Source organism: Drosophila willistoni (assembly GCF_018902025.1).
Source record: "Drosophila willistoni isolate 14030-0811.24 chromosome 2R unlocalized genomic scaffold, UCI_dwil_1.1 Seg167, whole genome shotgun sequence".
Lineage (NCBI taxonomy): Eukaryota > Metazoa > Arthropoda > Insecta > Diptera > Drosophilidae > Drosophila > Drosophila willistoni.
Window position 1 is genome coordinate 24,127,569 of NW_025814050.1, and position 12,776 is coordinate 24,140,344.

At 35.8% G+C, this 12,776-nt stretch overlaps 2 protein-coding genes across 2 annotated transcripts; one reads left to right on the forward strand and one right to left on the reverse strand.

Annotated features, from left to right (window-relative positions):
- The first annotated feature begins 1,525 nt into the window (after positions 1 to 1,525).
- Positions 1,526 to 3,810, forward strand: LOC6646563 (TBC1 domain family member 19). The gene is made up of 7 exons (XM_002069207.4): positions 1,526 to 2,031; positions 2,093 to 2,279; positions 2,343 to 2,439; positions 2,558 to 2,807; positions 2,871 to 3,340; positions 3,409 to 3,490; positions 3,551 to 3,810. Exons 1-7 carry the CDS (start codon positions 1,753 to 1,755, stop codon positions 3,722 to 3,724), a joined length of 1,539 nt encoding a protein of 512 aa, XP_002069243.2. The 5' UTR covers positions 1,526 to 1,752; the 3' UTR covers positions 3,725 to 3,810.
- Positions 3,507 to 5,732, reverse strand: LOC6646577 (probable cytochrome P450 28d1). The gene is made up of 6 exons (XM_002069206.4): positions 5,508 to 5,732; positions 5,308 to 5,446; positions 5,134 to 5,241; positions 4,437 to 5,067; positions 4,110 to 4,379; positions 3,507 to 4,042 (listed from the first exon to the last, which is right to left on the reverse strand). The coding sequence occupies exons 1-6, from the start codon at positions 5,699 to 5,701 to the stop codon at positions 3,876 to 3,878; spliced, it is 1,509 nt and encodes a 502-aa protein (XP_002069242.1). The 5' UTR covers positions 5,702 to 5,732; the 3' UTR covers positions 3,507 to 3,875.
- Positions 5,733 to 12,776: the final 7,044 nt, after the last annotated feature.

The following is a 12,776-nucleotide window of genomic DNA, read 5'->3' on the forward strand; positions in this document are numbered from 1 at the left end:
GACAGATGTAAATAGACTCTAACTTCCGAAGATATAGCGTTTTTGCGTAATTGTACAGTTTATTGTTACCCCATCACTACGTCCATGAAGTGAGCGCCTCCACCCTCGCACACATAATATAGTGCTCTGTAGATTTTCTTGTCCGGATCTCGTCGGTCACTCAGTCAGTCACTAAAAATCGACTATAAACGTCTTCACAATCAGTCACAAAATCAGCGCGAATTTCTCACGGTAATTGTATTTTTAGTACTTTATAGCAATTTTTGTCCATATGATCATACCCACTCATATGTATAGGTATATGAGTGGCGGCCAGATGCCCATCCCGATGCTTTTGCTGCTGTTCTTTCTGCGGTTCACCTCCTCCTCTTTGGCCAATACAAAAATGTTGATGTGGTTTTATATTTTTTTCGTCAGCTTTAAAACAAACAAACAAGGCATTTCGGTCTGGCAAATGGACATCAGAAAGGTGGGACAGGTTGTGGTTGGGTGGAGTGGTTTGAATGTGTGTAACCTTCCTTTAGTTTGGCGGAATTCAGTGTGTTTGTTTTTTGGCAATAAGCAACTTTTGATGGCCATTTGATTTTTATTATTTATGACAAAACGTAAAACACTTTTTGGTTTTTGGGTATGCCATAGTGACAAAATAGATTGAAATGAGAAAAGGGGTAGGGAGATGTGAAGGAAGACACTTCCACTAGATTGTTTCTAGCATTTTTCAATGCACAAATTTTGTTTGTGTACACATAAATAGCCACAAGTGGCGACCACAGGCGTGGCATAAGTTCTAATTTGGATGCTGACAGTTTGGTGGCATAAAATTTAAGGCAAGATTTACGGCGTAATTACCAAAACAAATTGTGTTTCAACAGGAGCGGAGGAGTTGATATCCGGCAGAAGCCCTACACTATTTCCGAGAAAGTAGTGTATATAAGAAATAGAGCATCATTAAATATCATTTATATCACATTTGAAAATTAACTAGGCTGTTTCTTCTATATATAAATATCTTGTTGTTATTAAGAGATATATATTTACTACATCTATACATAAAGTAGCAGTTTATAAAATGAAGATAAAACTTTTAATATTTAGAATGCTAATAAAATAATTTAACGCGTGATTTAGAAGCCTGAAATAAAGATTAATATTTTATCGTAATTTACACATCATGTATGTAAATTTAAATGAATCATAGGGAGATGCTTATATCTCGTTGTTTCTTATGTCCAAAAAGTAATCCAACATGTCGTATACTTATTGTTTCCATGACACCTGCCAAAATTAAAAACAAAACAGCATGAGCATCTGACGCAATAAGAAAATCACCCAAGTAGAAAAACAATTTCATGCGTCTTTCGTCGTTCATGAGAACATAACACATAACACACAATGGAATTTTCATTAGCTAGGTACATACCTCCATCGGTTGCCAGCGACAACAGCAAAACAAAACACGTGGGGAGGAAGCAAAACGAGTCCTTTGAGCCAAACAAGTGGTTGCATTCCGTAACTATGAAGCGCCTGGTTTTCGTGAATATATGTAGATGCACATATCAAATCGAAAAACTGAAATCAAAGCAAGCTACCCAAGTTTGATCGATAAAAAGTCAAACGAATCGTTTATGTACCTAACAAAAGAGCGCTTACCTTTTTTGTTTTGGCTATCTAAGTGCATAAAGGGAAAACTGAAATTTGACAAGTTTAAGTAGAAACGACCCAGCCAACTGAGTGGTCGGTGTGTGGTACAGCATGGAGGAGCTTCAAGACGCCAGTATACATCACATGACAGCCAAGGTGATTTCGGCGATTAAAAATACTAAATGTTATGAGCCCATCTACAAGGAACTACAGAAATTGGTATGCAATCCAAGCGTGGATACAAACGATATGCGCAACACCTTGGAGGATGCCATCAAAGGGGCTGGACTGGAAACAGAAATACGTAACGTAATCTATAACCTGGTGCGGAGTCGCATCAGCAAAAATGAACTGAATGAGAAATCCTTACCGACTTCTAAACAATCATCGGTAAGTTCTCCATGACCAAGAAAGTGTAAAACACCCCAAACAAATTTATTTTATTGTTTAGAAAACCGCAGTAAGTGATCCCCTGGGTTATTTGAAAAGAGCTGGTGTTCTTTGGGACAGACGCGTAAGGAAAAGCCTCAATGCCATGTGCGCAGAATTAAAAGTTCCGCTTCACGGCCAACCGCGCATTAGTAGCGATCGCGAGGATTTTGTGGCCAAATGGAATGAACTAAGCAACTACAACATGGGTAAGTCTGTCGTAAAGTATTTGTATTTGTTTGTAGAAAAAACTTAATTGCAAACTATTGTAGATTTGGCAAATTATCGTCCAGTGTATGCACCTAAGGACCTTTTAGAAGTCTTGCTTTCTCTCAAAGGACCCGCAAAAACAACTACCGAAAACACGGAGTAAGTAACCTTATTTAAATTCGTTGCAAAAAAACGAGAATTTCCATTTTCCTTCCCCTTTCATATTTTTTATAAATTCTTAAAATAATGTAGCCAATATCTTTTCGTTTTTTTTTAGCCAAATTCCCCAATGGGAGTTCTCTCACATAGCATTGCCCGTGAAAAATCTTTTCGAGCTGCGGTCACATTATGCCGATCTCTTGCGGAGCGATAATTATTCGGCTATGGATACAACCACGCAATGCCAACGCATCTTGGAAGGAAGACATGCGCCCATGTGTCAGCAATTCCTGAAAAAGGGGTGCACACCAGCACCATATCGTGGAGCCCTATGGGCGTCTGTTTTGGATAGCAAGCTACACGATTATGTAAGTAAAACAGAGACTTCAATTTATGAGATGCATCTAATATTCCACTGATTTTCCTTACAGGACATAAACTATTGGCAAAAGCTGAGAAATAGTGTATGGACCACCGATCACATAGTCGATAAGTTAGTCTTCAAGGATATTCAGTTGACTGCCTCGAATGATGATCAGTATTTCGTATTCGAGGATGTTCTTTATCAGGTCCTGTTGTGTTTCTCCCGTGACACGGATATTGGCAACTGTGTGGAATATGAAACATTTCCTGTAAAGGGTAAAACATACGAGGGTCCCCCGTCTGGTGTGGTGCCTTTCCATGGCATATGTATGTTTGCAGCCCCGTTCTGCTATCTGTACGACTCGCCAGTAAATCTTTATTACACATTTCGAGCCTTCTATGTTCGCTATTGCCACCGATTGACCACCATCAATACACATCCCCAGGGCATTGTAAGTCTTTGTTTGTTGTTCGAGAAGCTACTACAGACTTATGAGCCGCAATTGTGGTCACATTTTCGAGAGTTGCAGATACAACCGTGAGTCCCCTTAGTTCTAATACCTAAGTTAAATAGCCCTAAGTAATATGTCTTTGGAATCCATACAGATTGCGTGTAGTTTTCAAATGGCTTATGAGAGCATTTTCAGGACACTTGCCACCAGATCAACTGTTAGTACTGTGGGACTTGGTAAGTTAACTATAAATTTATCCAAATGTACCATAACTTTATTTCTTCTCCTTGTAACAGATACTCGGGTTCGATAGCCTAGAGATTTTGCCCCTGTTTGCCATCATTATACTAAGTTTCCGTAAGGAAAGTATCATGCAAGTGGCTTCCCTGGACAGCATTGAAGCAATTTTGGCTGATTTATCTTCAATTAAGGTATTGCCTTTGGTTCAACTTGCCCTGAGTCGTGACTAAACACAAAATATTTATCTAATGCGTTAACCATATAAGCAAAATTTGTAGTATACAGAGTAATAAGAAAAAGTTAAGAAACATCTAAATTGATTGTGTCATCACAAATGGATTTTGATTGCGAAGCTTACATATTCAATTCTTAATATTGTAGTTATTGTATTGTTTCGAAATTTAACCATATGCCATTTTTTAATGAGGCCATGAAGTAAGTATCGTCTAAAACATTATCCTTGCGGGTCTTTGGGTTGATTTTTATGTTAAAATTCTGTAATATTTCCACCAAAGCTGCCTTCATTTGTGTTAGAGCAAAACGCATACCTGTTGAGTCAAAGCCAAATTAAGATTAAATTCAATAGAATTGTGAATTACATTGCATATGCCTAACCTGGACAAATTCTTGGACCGTCACCAAAGCCAAAGAAGACCCCTTGATCTCTGTACTTTCGGACACCTCCATTGATCTCTAGAAAACGCTCGGGCTTGAATTCTTCAGGCTCTTCATAGTATTGTGGATCAAGGTGGAATGAACGGACAGGAACAGTGACAACATCACCAGGTTCCACACGTACCCGGACACCATTCTTATTAACAAAATCATAGGTTTCGGTTACGATCTTACGACCAGACAAAAGTGGTGGAAACAGGCGAAGTGTTTCTAAAGACAAACAAGATTATTATTTACTTTTATGGACATTTTCACATGGCAACCTACCATTTATACAGGCATCTAGAAAAGGCAGCTCACTAAGTTTTTCAAACGTCACGTTACTGTTACCAAGTTCCTCTCTTAATTTTCGTTGTTCCTCGGGATAACGAGCTAATAGCAATAATGTATGAGCCAGTACCAATGCGGTGGTCTCAAAACCATCAGTAAGAAAACTCATGGTATGTGAAGTTAACTCCGGAGTGTTTAAACCCTTTTTATCCTGTAAATGCAACATGTAGTTGAGAAAATCAATACGATCCTGTAGCTTTGGATCTTGACGACGCAAATTAATGCATTTCTGCATTAGATCGAAAAAGAATTCTTCCACATCCTTGGCGAAAAGTCCAACAGTATAAAACTTTCTTATTGGTGGCCAAATGTTGGCAATCATCGTAAAGAATATAAAACCGAAAGATTGCTCAAAGACGCGCTTAATCATGCCCACCAGTGGTGTGGGGTTATCAGTGAAACTTTTGGCACTAATGCCTAGGACACAATCGGCAACGACTTCGGTAGTATAACAGAGACAAAGATCCTTAGCATTTAGGCCTTCCGATGAAGCCATGAGTTGTTGCCCCTTGATGTAGTCAACAAACTGGCGACACACGCTTTGAGTTACAGGATAGACGGCACCTACCTGAACAGAGACCTCAATTAGATAAGAGAAAATAATGACGTCTAATGTACTTGTATAATATCTTACACGGTTGGCAGTCAAGCCAGGCGTTATTTCGGCTCGCCTCTCCTTCCAAGCGTTACCTGTTAATATAAACGGATTGTTTGCCAAAATTTTGTCGACCTTTTTGCTGACCTAATTTTGATTGATTGAAAATATTTCATAATACAAATGCTTAACATATATGATATATTTACGCACAAACTTGGAAAATTCATTATCTCGAAAACTACTAAAATCCGAGACAAAAATTTTATGAGCATATTCTGGGCTAAGAACGAGCAACTGCGGCAAACGAGTATTTATCACACCCACAAAATTCTCAGTGCGCTTGTATTTTCTGAAGCATTTAAATCCAAAAGTAAAGCAATTGAAAGGACCTTCAGATTACAAGTACTTACTGATATATGTCCTCAATGTCGTACATCATATTTCTTTTTTGTGTAAACATGCTTGGAAAACTTCCCACCAGGGGCCATGCTTTTGCGGTTTTAATGCCACGATTAGACCAGTAATTGAAATTCCAGACTAGAAATACATATATCAAGGCCACAAGGGCAGCCAGTAGAAACAAGGTCACACAGATTGCACCCATTTTCTAGAGTTCCGTTCACTGGTGCGAACAAAATCAAACTAAACTGGAACAGCATACAGAAGCTGAATTTATTTACAAACAGCACCGATCTCAATTGAGCTTAATGAGGACCAACTGCTGGGAACAAATTGATAAAGTGACCACCAACTGAATTTCATTATTCTTATCAAGACGCCATAGATGTTTTTTTAGAATGGTTTGATAAGAGAGATAAGATACACTCTTTAAGCTGTTTGAAGGTTTTCCCAATTGTTAATAATTAAAAACGAATTTCAAATAAAATGGTATTTATTACAGCAGAAAATGCATCTTCAGATTTTGATGTTTTCAAATCAGTTTTTGCTGGTATTAAAAGCTAGCTTTTTGATAACCTGGTAGCTTTGCAAACCGCTGTGCATTTCAAAGGTAAATTTCGTTGTTCGCTGTTTATTATTAAAAGTTCTTATCAATTGATACTTACACTAATGGTAGAGTATTCACAGTGCAAAGTCCAAACGAGATGTTCGGTTTTTCTTGCTGATCTGGCTGTCATTTGTTGAGGATTTGAAAGTTTAAAACGCGCGACCTGAAATAAATTAATATGAACGTTTTGAAACGACATATCTCCGCGCAGATCACCGGCGATGATATGTCGTTGTAAAACGACATATATGCCGTTAAAAATGCGACATATCTCCGCCAGAAAAATGTACTGGGCGTAAATATGTCGCTATGCCGAACCGATTGGTATACAGAGAATTTTGTTTTATTTTAAATCAGTTATAAAATCAGGCCAACAGAATTACTTAGTGGGCGACTGGTTTTAAATGTTTTTTATATGTGAAACGGATTTTTGTGCGTTTGAATTTTTAAATTTAACTACCAGGTGGATTTTTTGAATTTAGCGGGCAACGATATTTGAAGTTTAAACGACGAAAGTTGCTCTGGAGAAAATATGAAATACCAGGCCAACAGAATTACTTAGTAGGTGGCTGGTTTAAAATTATTTTCAAATGCGTAACGGACTTTTGGGAATTTGAATTTTTGAATTCAACTACCAGTTGGATTTTTGGATTTTTGAATTTAGCGGGCAACGATATTTGAAGTTTAAACAACGAAAGTTGCTCTGGAGAAAATATAAAATACCAGGCCAACAGAATTACTTAGTAGGTGGCTGGTTTAAAATTATTTTTAAATGCGTAACGGACTTTTGGGAATTTGAATTTTTCAATTCAACTGCCAGTTGGATTTTTGAATTTAGCGGGCAACGATATTTGAAGTTAAAACGACGAAATTTGCTCTGGAGAAAATATAAAATACCAGGCCAACAGAATTACTTAGTAGGTGGCTGGTTTAAAATTATTTTTAAACGCGTAACGGACTTTTGGGAATTTGAATTTTTCAATTCAACTGCCAGTTGGATTTTTGAATTTAGCGGGCAACGATATTTGAAGTTTAAACGACGAAATTTGCTCTGGAGAAAATATGAAATACCAGGCCAACAGAATTACTTAGTAGGTGGCCGGTTTAAATTATTTTTAAGTGCGTAACGGATCTTCGGGAATTTGAATTTTTCAATTTAACTGCCAGTTGAATTTTTTTGAATTTAACGGGCAACGATATTTGAAGTTTAAACGACAAAATTCGTACTGGAGAAAATATGAAATACCAGGCCAACAGAATTACTTAGTAGGTGGCTGGTTTAAAATTATTTTTAAATGCGTAACGGATTATTGTGCATTTGAATTTTTGAATTAAATTGCCAGGTTGATTTTTTGAATTTAGCGGGCAAAGAAAATAGAAGAAAATAGACGAAATTTGCTCTGGAGAAAACATGAAATACAAGGCCAACAGAATTCCTTAGTAGGTGGCTGGTTTAAAACTATTTTTAAATGTGTAACGGACTTTTAGGAATTTGAATTTTTGAATTCAACTGCCAGGCGGATTATTTGAATTTAGCGGGCAACGATATTTGAAGTTTAAACGACGAAATTCGTACTGGAGAAAATATGAAATACCAGGCCAACAGAATTACTTAGTAGGTGGCCGGTTTAAATTATTTTTAAACGCGTAACGGACTTTTGGGAATTTGAATTTTTGAATTTAACTGCCAGTTGGATTTTTTTGAATTTAGCGGGCAACGATATTTGAAGTTTAAGCGACGAAAGTTGCTCAGGAGAAAATATGAAATACCAAGCCAACAGAATTACTTAGTAGGTGGCTGGTTTAAAATTATTTTTAAATGCGTAACGGACTTTTGGGAATTTGAATTTTTCAATTCAACTACCAGTTGGATTTTTGAATTTAGCGGGCAACGATATTTGAAGTTTACACGACAAAATTCGTACTGGAGAAAATATGAAATACCAGGCCAACAGAATTACTTAGTAGGTGGCTGGTTTAAAATTATTTTTAAATGCGTAACGGATTATTGTGCATTTGAATTTTTGAATTAAATTGCCAGGTTGATTTTTTGGATTTAGCGGGCAACGAAAATAGAAGAAAATAGACGAAATTTGCTCTGGAGAAAACATGAAATACCAGGCCAACAGAATTCCTAATTAGGTGGCTGGTTTAAAATTATTTTTAAATGCGTAACAGACTTTTGGGAATTTGAATTTTTGAATTCAACTGCCAGTTGGATTATTTGAATTTAGCGGGCAACGATATTTGAAGTTTAAACGACGAAATTCGTACTGGAGAAAATATGAAATACCAGGCCAACAGAATTACTTAGTAGGTAGCTGGATTAAAATTTTATTTTTAAATGCGTAACGGACTTTTGGGAATTTGAATTTTTGAATTCAACTGCCAGTTGGATTTTTTTGAATTTAGCGGGCAACGATATTTAAAGTTTTAACGACGAAATTTGTCTTGAGAAAATATGAAATACCAGGCCAACAGAATTACTTAGTAGGTGGCCGGTTTAAATTATTTTTAAACGCGTAACGGACTTTTGGGAATTTGAATTTTTCAACTCAACTGCCAGTTGGATTTTTTTGAATTTAGCGGGCAACGATATTTGAAGTTTAAACGACAAAATTCGTACTGGAGAAAATATGAAATACCAGGCCAACAGAATTACTTAGTAGGTGGCTGGTTTAAAATTATTTTTAAATGCGTAACGGACTTTTGGATTTTTGAATTTAGCGGGCAACGATGTTTGAAGTTTAAACAACGAAAGTTGCTCTGGAGAAAATATAAAATACCAGGCCAACAGAATTACTTAGTAGGTGGCTGGTTTAAAATTATTTTTAAATGCGTAACGGACTTTTGGGAATTTGAATTTTTCAATTCAACTGCCAGTTGGATTTTTGAATTTAGCGGGCAACGATATTTGAAGTTAAAACGACGAAATTTGCTCTGGAGAAAATATAAAATACCAGGCCAACAGAATTACTTAGTAGGTGGCTGGTTTAAAATTATTTTTAAATGCGTAACGGACTTTTGGGAATTTGAATTTTTCAATTCAACTGCCAGTTGGATTTTTGAATTTAGCGGGCAACGATATTTGAAGTTAAAAAGACGAAATTTGCTCTGGAGAAAATATAAAATACCAGGCCAACAGAATTACTTAGTAGGTGGCTGGTTTAAAATTATTTTCAAATGCGTAACGGACTTTTGGGAATTTGAATTTTTGAATTCAACTACCAGTTGGATTTTTGAATTTAGCGGGCAACGATATTTGAAGTTTAAACGACGAAAGTTGCTCTGGAGAAAATATAAAATACCAGGCCAACAGAATTACTTAGTAGGTGGCTGGTTTAAAATTATTTTCAAATGCGTAACGGACTTTTGGGAATTTGAATTTTTGAATTCAACTACCAGTTGGATTTTTGGATTTTTGAATTTAGCGGGCAACGATATTTGAAGTTTAAACAACGAAAGTTGCTCTGGAGAAAATATAAAATACCAGGCCAACAGAATTACTTAGTAGGTGGCTGGTTTAAAATTATTTTTAAATGCGTAACGGACTTTTGGGAATTTGAATTTTTCAATTCAACTGCCAGTTGGATTTTTGAATTTAGCGGGCAACGATATTTGAAGTTAAAACGACGAAATTTGCTCTGGAGAAAATATGAAATACCAGGCCAACAGAATTACTTAGTAGGTGGCTGGTTTAAAATTATTTTTAAATGCGTAACGGACTTTTGGATTTTTGAATTTAGCGGGCAACGATGTTTGAAGTTTAAACAACGAAAGTTGCTCTGGAGAAAATATAAAATACCAGGCCAACAGAATTACTTAGTAGGTGGCTGGTTTAAAATTATTTTCAAATGCGTAACGGACTTTTGGGAATTTGAATTTTTGAATTCAACTACCAGTTGGATTTTTGGATTTTTGAATTTAGCGGGCAACGATATTTGAAGTTTAAACAACGAAAGTTGCTCTGGAGAAAATATAAAATACCAGGCCAACAGAATTACTTAGTAGGTGGCTGGTTTAAAATTATTTTTAAATGCGTAACGGACTTTTGGGAATTTGAATTTTTCAATTCAACTGCCAGTTGGATTTTTGAATTTAGCGGGCAACGATATTTGAAGTTAAAACGACGAAATTTGCTCTGGAGAAAATATAAAATACCAGGCCAACAGAATTACTTAGTAGGTGGCTGGTTTAAAATTATTTTCAAATGCGTAACGGACTTTTGGGAATTTGAATTTTTGAATTCAACTACCAGTTGGATTTTTGAATTTAGCGGGCAACGATATTTGAAGTTTAAACAACGAAAGTTGCTCTGGAGAAAATATAAAATACCAGGCCAACAGAATTACTTAGTAGGTGGCTGGTTTAAAATTATTTTTAAATGCGTAACGGACTTTTGGGAATTTGAATTTTTCAATTCAACTGCCAGTTGGATTTTTGAATTTAGCGGGCAACGATATTTGAAGTTAAAACGACGAAATTTGCTCTGGAGAAAATATGAAATACCAGGCCAACAGAATTACTTAGTAGGTGGCTGGTTTAAAATTATTTTTAAATGCGTAACGGACTTTTGGATTTTTGAATTTAGCGGGCAACGATGTTTGAAGTTTAAACAACGAAAGTTGCTCTGGAGAAAATATAAAATACCAGGCCAACAGAATTACTTAGTAGGTGGCTGGTTTAAAATTATTTTCAAATGCGTAACGGACTTTTGGGAATTTGAATTTTTGAATTCAACTACCAGTTGGATTTTTGGATTTTTGAATTTAGCGGGCAACGATATTTGAAGTTTAAACAACGAAAGTTGCTCTGGAGAAAATATAAAATACCAGGCCAACAGAATTACTTAGTAGGTGGCTGGTTTAAAATTATTTTTAAATGCGTAACGGACTTTTGGGAATTTGAATTTTTCAATTCAACTGCCAGTTGGATTTTTGAATTTAGCGGGCAACGATATTTGAAGTTAAAACGACGAAATTTGCTCTGGAGAAAATATAAAATACCAGGCCAACAGAATTACTTAGTAGGTGGCTGGTTTAAAATTATTTTCAAATGCGTAACGGACTTTTGGGAATTTGAATTTTTGAATTCAACTACCAGTTGGATTTTTGAATTTAGCGGGCAACGATATTTGAAGTTTAAACGACGAAAGTTGCTCTGGAGAAAATATGAAATACCAGGCCAACAGAATTACTTAGTAGGTGGCTGGTTTAAAATTATTTTTAAATGCGTAACGGACTTTTGGAAATTTGAATTTTTGAATTCAACTACCAGTTGGATTTTTGAATTTAGCGGGCAACGATATTTGAAGTTTACACGACGAAAGTTGCTCTGGAGAAAATATGAAATACCAGGCCAACAGAATTACTTAGTAGGTGGCTAGTTTAAAATTATTTTTAAATGCGAAACGGACTTTTGGGAATTTGAATTTTTCAATTCAACTACCAGTTGGATTTTTGAATTTAGCGGGCAACGATATTTGAAGTTTAAACGACGAAAGTTGCTCTGGAGAAAATATGAAATACCAGGCCAACAGAATTACTTAGTAGGTGGCTGGTTTAAAATTATTTTTAAATGCGTAACGGACTTTTGGAAATTTGAATTTTTGAATTCAACTGCCAGTTGGATTTTTGAATTTAGCGGGCAACGATATTTGAAGTTTAAACGACGAAATTTGCTCTGGAGAAAATTTGAAATACCAGGCCAACAGAATTACTTAGTAGGTGGGTGGTCTAAAATTATTTTTAAATGCGTAACGGACTTTTGGGAATTTGAATTTTTGAATTCAACTGCCAGTTGGATTTTTGAATTTAGCGGGCAACGATATTTGAAGTTTAAATGTCAGAATTCGTACTGGAGAAAATATAAAATACAAGGCCAACAGAATTACTTAGTAGGTGGCTGGTTTAAAATTATTTTTAAATGCGTAACGGACTTTTGGGAATTTGAATTTTTGAATTCAACTGCCAGTTGGATTTTTTTGAAGTTAGCGGGCAACGATATTTGAAGTTTAAACGACGAAAGTTGCTCTGGAGAAAATATGAAATACCAGGCCAACAGAATTACTTAGTAGGTGGCTGGTTTAAAATTATTTTTAAATGCGTAACGGACTTTTGGAAATTTGAATTTTTGAATTCAACTCCCAGTTGGATTTTTGAATTTAGCGGGCAACGATATTTGAAGTTTAAATGTCAGAATTCGTACTGGAGAAAATATAAAATACCAGGCCAACAGAATTACTTAGTAGGTGGCTGGTTTAAAATTATTTTTAAATGCGTAACGGACTTTTGGGAATTTGAATTTTTCAATTCAACTACCAGTTGGATTTTTGAATTTAGCGGGCAACGATATTTGAAGTTTAAACCACAAAAGGTGGAGAAAATATGAAATACAAGGCCAACAGAATTACTTAGTAGGTGGCTGGCTTAAAATTATTTTTAAATGCGTAATGGACTTTTGGGACTTTGAATTTTTCAATTCAATTGCCAGTTTGATTTTTTTGAATTTAGCGGGCAACGATATTTGAAGTTTAAACGACGAAATTTGCTCTGGAGAAAATTTGAAATACCAGGCCAACAGAATTACTTAGTAGGTGGCTGGTTTAAAATTATTTTTAAATGCGTAACGGACTTTTGGGACTTTGAATTTTTCAATTCAACTGCCAGTTTGA

Coding starts and splice junctions, on each gene's coding strand:
- LOC6646577 (XM_002069206.4), bottom strand. CDS start 5,701: ATGGGTGCAATCTGTGTGACCTTGTTTCTACTGGCTGCCCTTGTGGCC. Junction 5,447..5,507: donor GACATTGAGGACATATATCA/GTAAGTACTTGT, acceptor TAAATGCTTCAG/AAAATACAAGCGCACTGAGA. Junction 5,068..5,133: donor CTGGCTTGACTGCCAACCGT/GTAAGATATTAT, acceptor GTCTCTGTTCAG/GTAGGTGCCGTCTATCCTGT.
- LOC6646563 (XM_002069207.4), top strand. CDS start 1,753: ATGGAGGAGCTTCAAGACGCCAGTATACATCACATGACAGCCAAGGTG. Junction 2,280..2,342: donor ACTAAGCAACTACAACATGG/GTAAGTCTGTCG, acceptor AAACTATTGTAG/ATTTGGCAAATTATCGTCCA. Junction 2,808..2,870: donor ATAGCAAGCTACACGATTAT/GTAAGTAAAACA, acceptor TTTTCCTTACAG/GACATAAACTATTGGCAAAA.